At 44.2% G+C, this 17,741-nt stretch overlaps 2 protein-coding genes across 3 annotated transcripts in view; both read left to right on the top strand.

The window, feature by feature from the left end:
• Positions 1-12,414, top strand: part of LOC105065189 (olfactory receptor 3A10) — a 77,565-nt gene extending 65,151 nt beyond the window's left edge. The window contains exons 1-2 of one of the 2 annotated variants that reach the window (XM_045513018.2): positions 2,043-2,120; positions 9,254-12,414. In XM_045513018.2, the coding sequence (XP_045368974.2) occupies positions 9,293-10,318 (1,026 nt within the window). In that variant the 5' untranslated portion in view covers positions 2,043-2,120; positions 9,254-9,292 and the 3' untranslated portion in view covers positions 10,319-12,414. Of the gene's footprint in view, positions 1-2,042; positions 2,121-9,253 lie in introns of those variants that run through there. The other variant, XM_074342581.1, reaches the window with a different exon arrangement.
• On the top strand, positions 3,542-7,358 carry LOC105065188 (putative olfactory receptor 3A4). Its single transcript, XM_010950246.3, has one exon. It carries the CDS (start codon positions 3,824-3,826, stop codon positions 4,769-4,771), a length of 948 nt encoding a protein of 315 aa, XP_010948548.2. The 5' UTR covers positions 3,542-3,823; the 3' UTR covers positions 4,772-7,358.
• Positions 12,415-17,741: the final 5,327 nt, after the last annotated feature.

Raw genomic sequence — 17,741 nt, 5'->3', positions numbered from 1 at the left:
CATCTGTATCACTACCACCTTAAAGTAAATATGGTGCAATTGTCATCATTAGCATCTGTCACCATCAGTCCCAGTATAAATTAAATGGTCTAAAAATGCAAGCAAAGTTGTTTTCCTACCAGCTGATCTCTATTTCATGAGGGCTTTGAATTGCCACATGCTTACATAATGAATCTTTTTTCTTTTCCTTGATAGTAAACTGAGTTAAAGTAACGTCTGTTAACAAACAAGCCGATGTGCCCTGGAGCTGGTAACTCCTCTCAAAATAAGGATATAGGAGAAGAATATGAGTCGGGGGTAGGAAGAATACTTGTTTCCCCTGTCCCTTAGATAAAACATAAGCAACCTGCACTTTCTTCATGAGATGACAAGGAATCCAGTCTTGAAAATGTAGACTAGCAATGGATGAGACAAGATCCTTGCACAAATTGGGGCTACAAACTACTCAGGACATAGGACAAAACTCAGAGATGCAGGGACTGGGTTGCATTATTATTTATAATGGTGGAAAATTGGAAACTAAATACCCAGTGGTTAAGTAAATGTTGGCAAATGCAAATGATAGAATATTAGAAAGTCACAAAATTTTGAAGAATACATTATATTAAACTCAAAAAAAGTTGCAAATTAAATTGTATTCAATATCATGCCTTGTGTAAACAAACAAAAAGATTGTGTGTGTGTGTGTGTGTGCACCCTTTTGTAAATAGGGGGAAACATGATTTGGTTTTGTGCCTGTTGAACCTGAGGTTCCTGCAGGATGTTCATGTACAAATATCCAACACACAGTTAGGTATGAGAATCAACAGCTTAGCATCTGGGATGGAAATAAAAATGGAGGGTCGTCAGCATGCATTGCCTTTAGGTGCTATGGGAGTATAGAGGCAGGGCACCCAAGCCAGCCCAGGGGTGCATGCATGATTTCCTGGAAGAGAGAAGACCTGGGACAAATCTTCACGGACAGAGTTTCCTGAGTTAACAGGGTGTGAGAAAAGAAGACCTTCAAGGGGGAGAACACAGCCTTTGCTCTGTCAACAGGAGAATGTGCAGGAAAGGGTTCCATTTGGGCTCCGGAACCCAGAGGTTCCCTTCCGTGGACAGCTGTCAACAGAGTTCTCAGCTCATCCTAATTCCCTGCCAACTCCTTGCCATATGGCAGTCTTGAGACACTGTGAGGCTCTTCCATTGATCCTGCAAAGAACTTCTCTCAAACTTGCTGACAAGAGCCAGGGGGAAAGCTCCCTTAATTAACAAGGAATTGTTAATGGTTTTAGTTGATGCCTAAGGCCTCTTTGAGGAGTTAGCAAAAGTAGAGCAGTCCCTGTCTAGAAGTTATTCCAAATCTTTATTTTCCTCTATAGTGTTGGGGACATGAGGCTAGAAAACATTTAGGGTCAGGCTACTAGAGGGGCTGGAATTATACTACAGAGCAGAGAAAGGGCAGGTTATTTCTTAGAGCAGGGAAGCTTGGTTTGAGGATGGTTATAATGAGCTGTGACGGGAGATGTGAGGTGATCTTGTGAGATGATGGAGGGGATAAGATGAGGCAAATCTTGCCCCAGGCTCCACCCTCCTCTCAGCCCCACATTGCAGGCAAAGCTAGGATGTCACAAGTCCCTGCTCCTCCTCTCCTAAGGTAGTAGGTGCGGCTAAACCAGAAATCCAAAGTATCAACTCCATCCCCAAAACACTGTGACCTTTACTGCATTTTAAGACTTTCTGAGATTCATTTTAACTCCGTGAAGTGCTGATAACAAATGCCGGTCCATAGCAAGTGCTCAAAAATATTTCTGTTAAATAAATGAATTTTGCCATATCCATGAAGGTCATACTTGAAAACATTTTAAGAAAATCCAAAACATTTAAAAGAAACTAAAGATAATTATGTCTGTGGCAAAACCAAGTATTTATCTGGCCCTGGCTCCTCCTGGAAGATGCTAATTTCTGAGGCCCCCAGGGGTAACAATCGGGTGGAGAAAAATCCCAGAGTGAGGATGATGTCAGCTGAGTTGTTTGTCTCTTTGTCTTTCTGTTCTTTATAAGCTACCCTGATGTGGAGGTCTGTGGGCCAGCATGACTGTCCCTCCTCTTTGCCCAAGAAGTGTCCGCCCCTTGACTTGGTAAGTGCCATCTCAAGGCCCCTCGCTGCACGCTCCCAACTTGGTTTCCATAATTCAAGTGAAGTTCATCCTCTGGGCTCTGGAATGTATTCTCCCTTCTCCTGAAAGATCCAGTTGGATGCGGCTGCTTGAATCTGTGGGTTAGAGACAGGGAGGAGTCAGTGATAACTCAGGTTTAAAACCTCCTACCTGGAGGAGGGCAAGGCTGTTAGCAAAATAGTTAAGTCAAGAGCAGATTGAGAATGAAGACCAGTTCAGATCTGGAGAGACTGGGGTGATGGTCAGAACATGTCCATGCAGAAAAAGCTAAGCCATTAGATGGTGCAGTTAACCCATTGTGGACTTGAGGACATTATTCTAAACATTAATCATCAGAAAACATTTTCCTCTGCTCAAGCCTTTTGCTCCCTGGGGAGCTCCAACTCCAGCCTCTTCCTGTTGGGAGTAGACTCCATGTGAGTGACTTAAAGATCTATCCCTCAGCCGGAGGTCAAGGTGGATCACTGTGTGTTTTATTGGTGTGACCACTAAGGGCTGGGGAAAGGAAAGCGTTATCTCAGTGATCACGTGTGTGTGTGTGTGTGTGTGTGCAGGTCACAGCATCGTAAAAGCCTTATTTGCTCATCAGATCCATGATAGGATGTGTGTTGGATGATGTGCAATTTGACTCAAGAAACAGAAGAGCAAAAAGGCAAGTGATGGTGGAGTTGGAAGCAGAAGGGAACTCGGTTCTGGTATCTGCTTATCGGGCGTGTGAGAGAGAGCTTCACTGGGCATCTAGGGAGGCAGCTCAGGAGGTATCCACTAAACCCACCTGGAGCTTAAGCCTGGAAACTCATGCTGTTCAAAACTCCTTTTACATTTTTCTTATTCAGTGAAAGGTCAGTACTGTGGAGCCCAAATTTCCTAGACTCTGTATGGAAAAATGCAATATAATCTTATTATTTAGAACTTCTAAAAGGCTGATAGTCACCATCTATGGAGCTGGAAATGTGCCCAATGATATCCCCTCATTCAGTTTCACAGTTTTTTTCCTGAAAAGTCCAGACTAAGTCTCATGGCTTCACAGGTTCATCTCTTAATAGTCTGGGCAATTGTAGGCATCTGACCACTGCCATCACATATGTTGACAAGTGTACATGCAGACTGCAGGGACACAGGGTTGAGGAGAGCCCGTTTTCTCCCACCCTTCCTCTGAAGCCTCCATTCCAACCCCTGGGATCTTACATACCCAAATTGTGGCCACACCACCATGGCTTGGAATTTTCTTCTTGGCATTTTGGTTTCAGGAAAAAGAATCTTCCCCTTTCACTTTCAAAGATTACATTTGTTTCCCTTTTTATGTCAATTCATCGATCTCTGTTTGAGTCTGTCCAACGCCCTGTTCCAATCCATTAAGAGTCAGATACATTGGAGACTAAACAACCTGCTACTCAAAACCAATGGGTCAATGATGAAATCAAAGAAGAAATTTAAAAAAAAAGCCTTGAGATAAGCGACAATGGAAGAGTCAGATGTATTAAGTCTTTTCTTATCATGTCTCAGTCTTTTAACTCTATTAAATGTTATGTGTCCTTACCTCCCGGCCCTCTCCTGGACTTTGCTGCACTTGGTGGTTGCTGTAAAGATCTCATTCTCCTTTTGCCACCATTGGCACCTTCTAGCTTTGCTCAGTTCAGTTCTCCTGCAGGTGGAAGAGAGCCATGGGTCTGGGAGCCTCGGGAAATGATTCAGTTGTCACCGAGTTTGTCCTCCTGGGCCTGACGGAGACTCCAGCTCTGAAGCCCATCCTCTTCGTCATCTTCCTATTTGCTTACATAGCTACTGTGGGTGGCAATTTCAGCATCCTGGCTGCCATCCTCACTGAACCCAAACTCCACACCCCCATGTACTTCTTCCTGGGGAATCTGTCCCTGCTGGATGTCGGCTGCATCAGTGTCACTGTCCCTGCCATGCTGAGGCATTTCATGTCCAATCACAGAAGCATCCCCTATAGATCCTGCCTCTCACAACTCTTCTTCTTCCATCTCCTGGCTGGGGTGGACTGCTTCCTGCTGACCGTCATGGCCTATGACCGCTATCTGGCCATCTGCCAGCCCCTCACCTACAGCGCCCGCATGAGCTGGGGAACCCAGCAAGCCCTGGCGGGCATGTCCTGTGCCTTTTCCTTCACCAATGCACTAACCCAAACTGTTGCTTTATCTACTCTTAAATTTTGTGGTCCCAATGTGATCAACCACTTCTACTGTGACCTCCCACAGCTCTTCCAGCTCTCCTGCTCCAGCACCCAACTCAATGAGCAGTTGCTCTTTGTAGCAGCAGCCTTCATGGGTGTGGCCCCCTTGGTCCTCATCGCTGTGTCCTATGCACATGTGGCAGCTGCAGTCCTGCGGATCCGCTCTGCAGAGGGCAGGAAGAAGGCCTTCTCCACGTGTGGCTCCCACCTCACCGTGGTGGGCATCTTCTATGGCACAGGTGTCTTCAGCTACATGAGGCTGGGCTCAGTGGAGGCTTCGGACAAGGACAAGGGGATTGGCACCCTCAACACTGTCATCAGCCCCATGCTGAACCCAGTCATCTACAGCCTCCGGAACCCTGATGTGCAGGGTGCCCTGTGGAGGGTGCTCACGGGGAGACAGCCCCCCAAGTGAGATCCCTTCCTCTGGCCTTAATGAATGTCATGGTTCCGCTCACTGCTTCCAAGAGGTATTGTGGTTACTGCAAGTGGAAAGTGAATACGATGAAGTCGGATCAGGGACTGGTTTAGGAAGGAGAGTACAATAAAAAAAGATAAAAGCTGGTACTTATATCGTGATTCCAACATGCCAGGCCTCTGTTAAAAGTGACTGACATCTATTAAGCTATTTATCCTCTTAACAACCCTGTGAGATAGATACAGATTTACAATTTACAGATTAAGACACTGAACCTCAGAGAGGTTAAGTAACTTCCCCAGACAGCTAATGAATGTCAGAGCTGAGATTTGAACCTAGGCAGGCTATGACTTGAGCTACTGCCTCTCAAAAGTAATAAATCTTTTCAAGGAGGAAGGGTATCTCTAAGGTGGGATGGACAGATGGGCAAGAAAATGGCCAGAAAGAAAAAAAAAAGATCAAGAAGATCAGTGTTATAGAAAGAAAATATTAAAATAAAATGAAAATATGAATTAAGAAGTTTTGTCCCTTTAACATTGACAGTTTGTTCTGGAGCAGCTGGTAGAGGTTGAGGGAATTACTGGAGGCTGATTTCAACAAATAAACCAACAAAAAGAGAATAAATATTTAAACTCAAATCCGAGGGAATAGGTGCTTTTAGAAAAATCATAGAGACGAGGTAGGATGTTGGACCAGCGCCAACAAACACATGAAATGAAGTTAGTCGAGAAAGAGACTTGGCTCACTTAAAAGGGTCTCCTTGACGGACTGAATGAAGGCCTTTGCCCTCTCAGACATAAGCCTGAACCAGCCTCGCCCTCTGCATTGCTGGAAGGAGGAAGGCACTGCATTTACTCAGTTTATACCTTTATTCAGCTTTTTCCACAATGCAGTAATAATGCACATTTATTGAAAAATTAGAAAGTACAAAAATTAAAATTACCCATAAGTTCACCATTCAGAGATAATCATTATTGACATTTAGCATATAATTGTGACAATTTTTTTCCGTTCCCAATATGTATTTGTAAAAATGGAATGATTCTATCCTTAAAGCTCTATATCCAGCTCTTCTCACTTAATAATGTAGATGGACCTCTTTACAGGGCATTCAGTGTAGAACTTTCTCCTCTTTTCTCTAGATTGCACAAATTTCTTTGAGTGGGAGGAACAAACTGGACTTAACTACCCTCTGTTAGTGAATCTGTGTTGCTTCAAATAATCTTGTTGAATGGCTGTTGTAATGAGCCTGAAAAGAACCTTTTTTATTTTTGAATGGATAGGTTCATTGAGTCTTTCCCCACTGATATGAAATGACCCCTTCACTGTCTGCTAAATATCCTTAGAGCCTGGGGTCTGTTGTTGGACTCTCTGTTGCACTGGTTAATCACTGTGGTATTGCAAGTTCATACGTGGTTGTCAAGGTCTTTCTTGCTACTCTTCTATCGCTAGCGTTGGCCTGTCCCAGCCTTACTCATTCCTGCGGCTGCTTCCTCTCATACAACCATCTCTCCAGATTATTTGAAAAACATGTGTTTATAAAGTTCAACTAGTAACAGTATCAGTGTACAAATGTAGGAAGAATTAACACCTTTGACCTATTGATTTTCCCAATCTGGATTAAAGTGTATTTCCTCAGTTATTCAAGGCTTCTTTAATAGCATAAGAATTTTTTTTAAAAATTAAGATCATAATTAAACCTCCACTTACGTAAGGCCCAGCATTACACTCCTAGGTATTTTCCAAAGAGAAATGAAGACATACATCCAGAGAATTGTTTGCACATACTCATCATATCTTTATTTGTAATGGCTAAAATCTGGAAACAGCCAAATGTTCGTTAACTGATAAATAGCTGAACAACGTGCAGTACCTCCGTACAGCGGAGCACCACTCAGTGACAAAGGGCTGTGAAACCGGTACAGCCGACATGCTTGAATCTCAAAAGCATTGTGCTCATTGAATGAATCCAGTTATTAAAAAGTCTACATACAGTGTGATTCCATTTATATGATGCTATGAAACAGGTGAAACCAGAGGGACAGAAATCAGATCAGTGGCTGCCACGGCTGAGGTGTGGAGAGGCTGTTGCCTGCAAAGAGGCAGAAAGGAACTTTTTGGAGCAGTTGAAGTCTTCTATGTATCGATGCACGTGCTACATGCAAAGCTGTATACTTTTATCGAAACTCACCAAATTTGACAGTTAAAATTATACCTTAGTTAACCCAATATTTAAAGGTGTACCTTGAAAAAACCCAGCGTGAAAAAGAAATGAGAGAAACGAGTACCAGAATCAGCTTATCTGGCGCCCAGCCTGAGCGCCCCCAGGGACACGCTCTCTGGCCTTGCCAAGTCACCTGCGCCCCTGGATCTTAGCCTTCCCATCAGTAATGTGGGAACCAGGAGGGCAGAGACCGTGAGCCACCCCAGGACCCGGAGCTGTCCTAGCCCCTCCTCTTCCACTTCCCCTTGCAAACAGTAAAGGCTATTTATTCTGTAAACTAATAATAATAATAATAATAATAATAATAATAATAATAATAATAATAATAATAATAATAATAATAATAATAATAATAATAGTAATATAGTACCTGTACCTTTCCTCTTTTCTCAGAGGCATTAATTAGGAGCCTGGAATGATGTTATGAATCTATTGTTTCTTAAATAGAGTCCAAAATACTAAGCAGATGAGAGAAACCCTTAAGGACTAAAGGACTGAGATTGTTTGCCTCTGGCTTCCTGTGCAATCCCTGGAGGTGTGTGTGTGTGTGCGTGCATAATTTTTAGGGCCCCTAGGTGCTTGTTAGCTCCCACGTATAGACAGAGCACAAAGACAGACTTGCAGGCCCTGCCTCACTCCTTTTATAAGCCTTCTGCAGAAAGGCCACCTTGGGTCAGCTTAGAACTCACTGCCCTCTCTATCAGAATCCCCAGCTGAAACTCTACCCAGAGTAGAAAGGTCAGTCCCTCTGCTCCAGAACTCCTAATTTCCTTCCTTCTTGAGTAAGAGGGGACGAAGACCCCTCACGATCTTCATGTGGCTTTTTCCTTGTTGCGAGGAGAAGAAAGGACTGAGTGAAACCTGGATCCAGGGAATGGTAGTGAAATGGAATGGGGAAGTCTTCCACTCTGAGTGGTTAGAAGAATGAAGGGCAGAGCTGGCAAACAGAGGGGAGCAGAAGGGTCCAGACCGGGGGGTAACGAGCAGGGAACCAACAAGAGTCTGGGGAGAGCCAAGAGGGCTGATCTGGGCAGAGAATCCATAATTACAGACTCTTATAACTCTACATAAACCTAGTGCTAATGCAGTGCAGCCTTTCATATTACAGAAGGGAAAGTGGAGAGATGGAGAAATGGAGAGATGGATGGATGGATGGATGACAGGTAAATGGGATAATGACTATGACAAGGGACTTGGGAGGCAGCAGGGGTTGGCAGAAAAATAACAATTCTCCAACCCAAACAAATTCTTACATCCTTGAACGTAAACAAGTTACCTTTTGAGCCTCATTTTTTCAAGTTTAAAATGATTACTTACCTGCAGGAAAATCTGTAAAGTTTAAGTGGAGTAACATACGTGACAAAAAGTTTATGTTAAAGTAAATGTTTAACTTCCTATTTTATTTCTTTCCTTCCTTCTTTCCATCCTCTCTTCCTCCCTCCCTGTCACATTTTTTTTCTCTTCTGTTTTCTTTTCTCCAAAGTCTCAGGGCTAATTAGCAGGAGAAACTTGTTAATAACACAAATAGCACAAGCATCTGGGATCCAACTCCACAGCTCTGTACACTGTGCTCAGCTGACCTTATAAACCAGGACAGAGAGACAGAGACAGAGAGAGATCTAGAGAGAGAAACTGGTGTATGGCTTTGTGAAGAGACAGAAATACTCAAGGCAAATTGGACCAGAGGACCAGGGGTCAGCTGAACCTCATAAAGACAGGGAAGGTGGGAGACGACTGGAGAGGTGGGAGGGGCAGGGGGGACAGACGTATCCAGGAGAGAGATGCAGCCTCTGCTGAGAGCACGGCTGAACGCCTGTCACTGTGTGTCCTCCCCGAAGCCGCCCTGACTTCCCTGTGTGCCTCTGTGTGCTCCTGTGCTTCACCCCTTGCTCCTCTCTTCACTCAGCTTCTTTTATGTCTTTTTATTTCCTCAGATCCTGTCTTCCTACCCTTCCTCATCTTGCTGCTCTCCTATATTGTGCATCCTAGAACCTCAGACATTCACTTATCTGTGGAGCTAGTCAGTCACTCTACACTTATACAAACTTAACAGTTGTTAAGCACTGAAACGCTTCCATCCTACATTGGTGAACCGCCACTCTCCTGAGCCCCCGGAGCAGTTCCCTCTGCCCTAGCTTCTTCCCTGGGATCCCGTGGACCTCAGCATGACCAGCAATGAGAGGGTTCATGTCTGGCTCCGTAGGGGCCTCCAGGATCCTGCTCCAGCTCTAAGCTGGTGTCCGTTCCATCCACAGGTGCCCATGCCGTGTTACCTTGGCATCCAGTAGACACAGATGACGTGTCTCTGTGTGTCTCTGTCCCGCTTCCAGCAGTTCCAAGTCTTCTCCCACCACAGCTCTCAGCAGCGGCCTATGGAACCAGGTGCCTGGGACAACAGGACCGCTGTCACTGAGTTCATCCTTCTTGGCCTCACAGAGAACATAAGACTGCAACCCATCCTTTTCGCCGTCTTCCTCTTTGCCTTTGTAATCACGGTCGGGGGCAACTTCAGCATCCTGGCCACCATCCTTGTGGAGCCCAAACTCCACACCCCCATGTACTACTTCCTGGGGAACCTGTCTCTGCTGGACATCGGGTGCATCACTGTCACCGTTCCTCCGATGCTGGCGTGTCTCCTGACCCAGCAGTGCAGAGTTCCCTATGCAGCCTGCCTCTCACAGCTCTTCTTTTTCCACCTCCTGGCTGGTGTGGACTGCCACCTCTTGACAGCCATGGCCTATGACCGCTACCTGGCCATCTGCCAGCCCCTCACCTACAGCGCCCGCATGAGCCGAGAAGTCCAGGGCGCCCTGGTGGGCCTCTGCTGCACCATCTCCTTCATCAATGCTCTGAATCACACGGTGGCTGTGTCCGTGCTGGACTTCTGTGGCCCTAACGTGGTCAATCACTTCTACTGTGACCTCCCGCCCCTTTTCCAGCTCTCCTGCTCCAGCATCCACCTCAGTGGGCAGCTGCTTTTTGTGGGGGCCACCTTCATGGGGGTGGTACCCATGATCCTCATCTCGGTGTCCTACGCCCACGTCGCAGCCGCTGTCCTGCGAATCCGCTCAGCGGAGGGCAGGAAGAAGGCGTTCTCCACGTGTGGCTCCCACCTCACCGTGGTCTGCATCTTTTATGGAACCGGCTTCTTCAGCTACATGCGTCTGGGCTCAGTGTCAGCATCAGACAAGGACAAAGGGATTGGCATCCTCAATACTATCCTCAGCCCCATGCTGAACCCAGTCATCTACAGCCTCCAGAACCCTGATGTGCAGGGCGCCCTGAGGAGGGTGCTGACGGGGAAGCGGCCCCCTGAGTAAGCTGGCAGTGGCTTCAACCTGCACCCTCTTCCTTGAGCACCCCCACTTTCTTATGCCGAAGGCCTGGATGTGGGCAGGGGACTATTCAGGGGTGGATTAAGGAGGAAGGAACGGAGACGGTAGGGGCCAGTGTAGAATATGTTTTGCCTTGAACTGGGGAGAAAGGCTAAAGTGTAGCGAAAACAGTATTTAGGTAGCTGATAGAAGATGAATTAAAGACATATGGGAGAAAACTATAACGTGGGTCAGGAAATGGGACGCAAATCCATGATTTTGTATTTTTTTAATTTAATGACTATTCAATTGAAGTATATCTAAAATCTTAATTAAAGTAAAATTTTGCCCTCCTCTCACCTCTTAAGATAGAATATATTTGTACCAGAATGTGGGGTCTGGTTTTTAAAAGATTCTTCTTCGGGAAATAAACCTAGCATTGTGAAATTAAGTTGGGGTTGACATAGCCTAGCAGGGAGCTGTCAGGTCCTGTCAGAGTGCCTGTCAGCATCCTCTTCAGAGCAACACTGTCAAATACCTGTTCCTGAAACCGGGGTCCCCATCCTGACTAATCATGCGTGGGGACCACACTTTTTCATGTCACTGCATGAGCTAACTCTCCCACACCTCCACCAAAAACCTGAGGATGTATCAACATACGTTTCACGAGAAGCATTCAGAATAGTACGTTTTAGCAAAGTACCCTGCTTTATAATGGGAATTCTGTTTAATACATATAGATAGTTAGTAAAGCTGGAGAAGGAAGGGGAAACAGAGGAAGATATTGTTTGTATTTACCAGTGAATCAGTACTAGAAACCAAGATTTTACCAAAAGTGTGAAACTAAGGCAATCCAGAGAGGAATGGTGAATAGAATATAGTCGATTTCACGTGCAGCTGTGACCATTCCTAGAATTTTTTCTGTGAACCATTTCAGACACTTCTTGGCTCAGACGTCAGAAGTCTGAGAAGAGTGACCTTACCTCCCTGCTTACTAACTGCCTGAGGAGGGCAGCATGGAACCCGCAAGTTGTCTGAGAATATTCTTCAGTCAAACGGAGGTACCCAGAGTCATTCTCTTGAGTCTCCCTGCAGACAGCTGCCTCCCTATTCATCCCTCCCTCTGGGCCATGCCCCCTTCTGCACTCAGGGCTGCTCACACTGCCCATTAACCGCTGGGACAATGTTTGTCCCATGCCATTCCATCCTGAAAGCCCACCCATTTCTTTCTGATGGCCACTGTATCACATCCAGACCTTCGCTGGGGGCGCACGGCCCTCCATCATTTTTTCCTGGCCTCCTTCCCTCAGTCTTTCTCTCTTAGCCACATCCTCTCAGATTCAGCCAGGGCTTTTCCTAGTCAGGTGACCACTACATCCCTTCACTTCTATTCACTGTTCATGATCTCCTCTGAAACAGTGGGGCTGAGCGGTAAGACACCGTCATAATCTTCTTTGTATTCTTTGCAATTTCTTTTGCTCTCCTTGGCCAGATTATAAGCTCCTTAAAGACAGGGACCATGTTTTATACTATCCCGTGTCCTCGAAACACACAGCATAGTGCTGAGTGCATAAAGCAACCTTGTGGATCGATTAACTGATAATAGAAAGCATGACCTATGACAAGAAATGTGTAGTCTACATAGGAGGTCAGTGAAACTCCTAGATGTTTTCAAAATTCCCTAAATCCAAGTTATAAAGATATGAATGGAAAAGGAAAAAAAAAGTAAAGCTTTCTTTAGAAGAAATAGTCATTGAGATTGACATAACAGGAAGGAGTTTCCTGATTTTATCTGTGAACTGTAATGCCATTTCTCCCTAAAACTGAGAGAAACTGCCTGAAGTTAGTTCTGGGGAAAAAATGTCTCCTTCTTGCAAAGACTTGAAAGAGAATATTTAATTAGCAAAAGCTGAACGGAGCCCCAGGATGCAAAATCCTGTCACACCCAAGACTGGAATTCATTCAACTTGGAGCACGTTACACAGGTGGGAAAATAATAATAAATCAGTGATCATAAGTTATGATAAAGTGTTTGTCTTTCTTTAAGTGGTATTCTGAAGTGAACTGTTTTTACCTCTGCTTTGTCAATATGAGTCATTCATGTGCGGTGTAAATAATTTAAATAAAAAGCATATTTTTGTTTAAAAAGAGGACTGAATGACATGAGAAGATGTGTAGCACATACTGCCAGATTTAGGAAGTGGTGATAATGTGACACGTATATGTGCAGGGGGTGAGAAAATCCTGGGGAACAACCCCCAAGTTTTAGACGGTGATTTCCTTTGCAGAGGGGACTAGGACTGGGGAGAGGGATGGGAAATAAAGAAGGACCTTCCATTTCTACTCCATTTACTCTTTTTTTTTTAAATAGATACCGAAAGTTTATTTCTAGATCCCATAGAAAACTAATGGAGTTTGCAGAGTTTTGTTTGTTGTTTTGTTTTGTTTTTTAAGATACTGGACATAAACAGGAAAATCCATTCCCGGAGGACTCAAGAATAAAAATATTTCCCACTATGAAAATTAAACTAGATTCTATTCATGCTTAACCATTTATAGTCCTTCTTGCCAAAAAAAGTATTATTAAAACACTCTGGGCAGTCGAACTGTGATTCTAAGACTGTTCCAGAGCTTCTGATAGGCCTACTCCATTTACTTTTATTTGAAGTTTCTCACTGAATTCTATAATTAAAAAAAAAAACAAAAAATAAATTTTAATAAGTGCTATTGATGAATGGTGGGAGGGGAGCAAAATTAGTTGACTGTAGTGTTTTCTCTCCAGCCTTCAAAGTGTCCTCTGTCATCCTCATCTTTGAGAAGAATAGTAAATTGGCTTGTCAATCCAATGTAAGTCCACTGGGTTCACTTGATCAAGATTCAGAGGCTTTGGAGAGACAGGAAGTGGTTATCTGTCATCTTGATCATGCCTCCTTTTCTGGGTTAAGAGACAAACCAAACCATCTCTACCCTAAGAAAATACTCCCATTGGGTCTTTTCCCCCTTGCCCATTTCTTGGCCCTGAAAATTCAGATTTCACCCTCCATTCCATGCCAACCCTTATCCTGCACCAGCACCAACACCCCGCCCCCAACACCCTTGCACTGCTGCCTAGTTTTGAATCTCTTTATGTAACTTCAGTCGAAGGTAGTGACTAATCTTGGTGGGGACTGAGGTAGACTTTTTGCAATTCCCTGTGCCACAGACATAGGCTCATGGCCTCCTGGTGCTAAAAGAACCTTCTAGAGATATTTTGGTCCAGACACCTTGACTTCAGACAGTTCATACCCAAAGAAACTTGTTCCAGATGTTATCAGTCCTCTAGTAAATCACCAAAGAATTCTAAACTAAACAGAGCGATACTCTCAGTACAGTGAGGCTCAGAAATGGAAAAGGCAGCACAGTTGGGTGAAGAGAGCCTTAGATAGGACAGCTGGAGACCTGGGTTCTGACTCAGCCTCTTCTGCTTAAGTCTACATGAACTTTCTAAGCATCAATTCCTTTATCTGTAGAATTAGTCCCTTCCATATATCTTGGGCTTTTTTCATTCACTTACTACATAACAAATACTCAGACCCCCACAGGATGCCCAAGGCTGGGGGAAATAAGGGACTGTGGGCAATTAAATGGACAGGCAACAAGGCTGAAAGCAGGAGGATAAGCCCAGGAACCATCATGTGCAGTGGATCTCTGATGAGTAAAAGCTGATTCTTGGGCTGCAGCAACTGGAGAGATGCCAAGATGGGAGCAGTGGGCCAGGCAGAGATGTGCCGGCCTAAGAGGCGGTAATTACTGAAACTGAAAGAAGTGAGCTTGGGATGGAATCTCGGAACAGCAGCCAAAAAATAACTAACCTTTTGGGAGTTGATGTCTGTAGGATCTGAGGATATAATGCTACTGGGCCCTAAAAGACTTCAGACCTTTCTTTGGTATTTACAGACAGTTGTCCAGGCCAGGATATAAGGAAAAGCAACTATGAAGCAAGCTGAGAAGTCCAGGCTCCTTGTTGCATTAAATCAGCTGTGGTCAAGTGAAGACAGCATCAGGCTGAGAAGCTGGGAGGCCTGGCCTCTGAGCTAACACGGTACTTGTTAGCTGTGTGACCCTGGACAGGTCAGTTCCTCTCTGTGGGCCCCAGTTTTCTCATCTATGAAATGGGAATCATAACAGGCACTTCAGATGATTCTTCTGAGGGTTAAATGAATTGAAATACAGAATTGGTGAGCTGACAAGCCCAATGCAGAAGATGTTAAAATTCCATTGGGCTTTGGGTAGGAGTGTTGCTGAGTCCAAACCCGTTCTGCTCGCCACTCGACAGGCCAATGAATAGGGAGACGAAGTGTTGGGGCAAGGAATAGCGACTTTATTTGGAAAGCCGAAAGCAGACCGAGAGGATGGCAGACTAATGCCTTGGAGAACCATCCTGCTCTAGTCAGAATACAGGCTCCTTTTACACAAAAAACAAGGGAGGGGTGTGGTTGGTTGTTGGAAACTTCTGCCTGCAGGCATTCATGTGGGTCAGACCATGGTCTCCCTGTAAACCTCCAATAAAACAAAGGTTATTCTGTATTTTGCAACTTGCCATCTCCACATAAGTGCAGAAGTGCTAACATCCTTAAAAGTCAGAGCCCCGAGAATAGGCTCTCCTGTGTATTTCAGGCTAAAGGCAACAAAAGGTTTCACAAAAGGTGCCGAGCCAGCAATACTAAGCCTAGAAAGCAGGGCTCAGTGGTTAAAACTAAAGGAACAGATCCAACGTGGAGTCAGATTCGCCTGCCTCTATTACAGGAGTTGCTGTATTTCTGGCGTTTGTGGCCTCTCCAATAAGGCCCAGAGTAGGAATTTACTGCCCGCAAACCCCAGCCTTCCCCAGCCAGCATTATGCCCTCTGTACCACCTTGGCCCTCACTTCCCTTGAGTGAGCTTGTGAAGGACTCAGACCTGTAGAAGCTGCTGCCCTGCCCCGCAGTGGACACTGGGAGGGAGCATGATTAACCTCTTGGGTCCCCAGACACTTCAGCATCTTTTGTCTGTTAGACAAGAGGCAACTAATTGACAAACTTCACCAACTTCTCCAGCTCGGCAGGGCCTCGGGAGGCACACTCATCCAGCAACCTTTCTAACAAAGTTTCCCACTGAGACAGCCAGGGCCAGGATGGGAATGAGGTCCTTGCAAGTTCCACAAACAGAATCCTCTAATTAGCTCCCCAGTGAGAGTTCACGACCATGTGGCCTAGGGGCTGAGGGGAGACTGGGGACTTGCTGATTGCCTTCTGCATCTCTGCTAATAAGGCCAGAGGGAAGGGACTCCCAGAAAAGATTTGCTTTCTTTTTGGCCCTTTAGTGAGAAAGAAACCAGACCTCAGAGAAGAGGCTGGAGGAGGCCAATTAGTGATGGATGGATTCAATGGTGTTGTTAACAAGACTCATTAGGAAAGTTGTGGGTAGGGGGAAGGTGTGTTCAAAACGAGACTGTCTGGGCATGAGCCTCAGCCTCCTTGCAAACACTGGCCTCCATTTCTTCACTTTTTGTCTGACTTTTGGCATTGTGTTATTCCTCTCTTCTTCATACCCCAAAGCTCTCCCGTTCTTCCCTCCTCCTCCCATCACAGCCTGGTTTTTCTCAATCCTATATTAAATAAATGTGCCTGCTTCGTTGTTTATAATGGTTATATCATTTTATAACTGCATCAGGAATTCCTTAATCAACCCTATCTTGACCCTTTATATTGTTTCCTGTTTTCCCCTATTAAATGCAAAGCTTTTATATCTCTTTGTATAGTTATTTCCTTGAATGGACCATAAGCATGTACATATTTTCAACACTTTCATGAATCTTGCTAAATTATCAACAAGACGGATTTTACCATTAGACTTTCTGCCAACTCAGTGTGAAAGGGCCACTTTCCTAACCTTAACCAACTCTAGGTATTGTGTTCCCACAACTGTTCCCAATAACTTGAAGAATCCTTTTGTCAAATAGTTAATGTGTTTGTACCCTTGTACACTTATTTCTGCTTCTGAACTTTATATTCTGGTACACTATTCTGTATTTGTGCCACATTTCAATAGCTGTAGCTTTAGAATCTGTATCCACGTCTTATGTGAATGGAAACCACATTCTCACATCACATGCTAATTACTCTCTTTCCTCCCAAATGTACTTGATTAGTTTCACGTGTTTCCTCTTCCAGTTTAACTGTGCAATCACTTTTCTTATTGGAATTGTCCACCACTGGGATTTTAATTAGAATGTGTTGAGTTTATAGATAATTTGGGGATGATTGGCAGCTCTACAATATTAGATCTTTCCAGGTAGGGACATGGTATGGCCTGTCCACTTATTCAACTGTTATTTCTAAAGGAGAATTTTGAAGGTTTTAAAAAATGAGAGTTTCCACATTTCTGTTGATTTTTCTAAATATATAATAGTTTTTATACTATTACGAAGTGGATTTTTTTTATGAAGTGGTTATTTTGATACGAGATATGAGTATTTTAGGACTCAATAAATATTGTTAAACTATTTACCAACAGAAAGGTGACAGCTTAGTCTCCATTTAAAAATGATCCAGTCTATTTGACCATATCATCACAAATATTAATTATTTTTAATCATTTCTAATTTGAGAAGCAAAAAATGAAATAAAAGAGCATTTTATTTTATTAACTAGTATACTCAGTACAAGAAATAAATTTATTGATGGTATCCAAGGGAAAGAGAAATGCAGTTTGTATTCACTGAAAAGCCATTCTGCACTCCACAGTAAGTAAAATGTAAATAAATGCATAAAGACTTATCAATTTGAATATATATCCAAAGTATTAGACTTTCTGGGAGACCAGACTCAGTTTAGCTGTGTTCATACTTGAAATGTCCTCTTAACTCTTCCTCCTCCTAGACTAGACGGAGTTCTCCCCAAGATCAAGAATTTATGTATTATTTCTTAAAACTTCCCCAGAACCCAGCACACGGCAGCCAACAATAAATATTTATAAATGAACACATGCTATATTCCTCCTCACTCGTACCCTAACCCCCCAACTCACCTCCTCCTCGGAAAAGCCAGTTTGAACTCCACCCCTTTGATTGTGTTCTACATCCTATGTGAAGATAATGTAAAAAATTATTGAAAGAAACCTCAATTAGAGTTAGGAAACCAGACAGGGGAGCTCTCATGCACTGAGCTGATAGCAGAGCCCAATAGAAAGAGGAAAGACTCCTCTTTTTTCCTGGCAAGGACTCAGCCAATGAAAAGCACAGACTCTTTGTTTATTACAGCCCTCCTAAGCTCCCTTCTCCCCTCTATGAAAGCCTTCTCCTTCCCTTGTCCTGAGGGGCTTTTAGCACATGGCGTACCATAGTTGCAGATCCCGAATTGCAATTCTCTGTTGATTCCAAATAAACCTGTCTTAGCTGGAGAAATATCTG

This window comes from Camelus bactrianus, chromosome 16 (assembly GCF_048773025.1).
Source record: "Camelus bactrianus isolate YW-2024 breed Bactrian camel chromosome 16, ASM4877302v1, whole genome shotgun sequence".
NCBI lineage: Eukaryota > Metazoa > Chordata > Mammalia > Artiodactyla > Camelidae > Camelus > Camelus bactrianus.
Note: the sequence above shows the minus strand (reverse complement) of the source record. Positions and strands in the feature narration are given on the sequence as shown.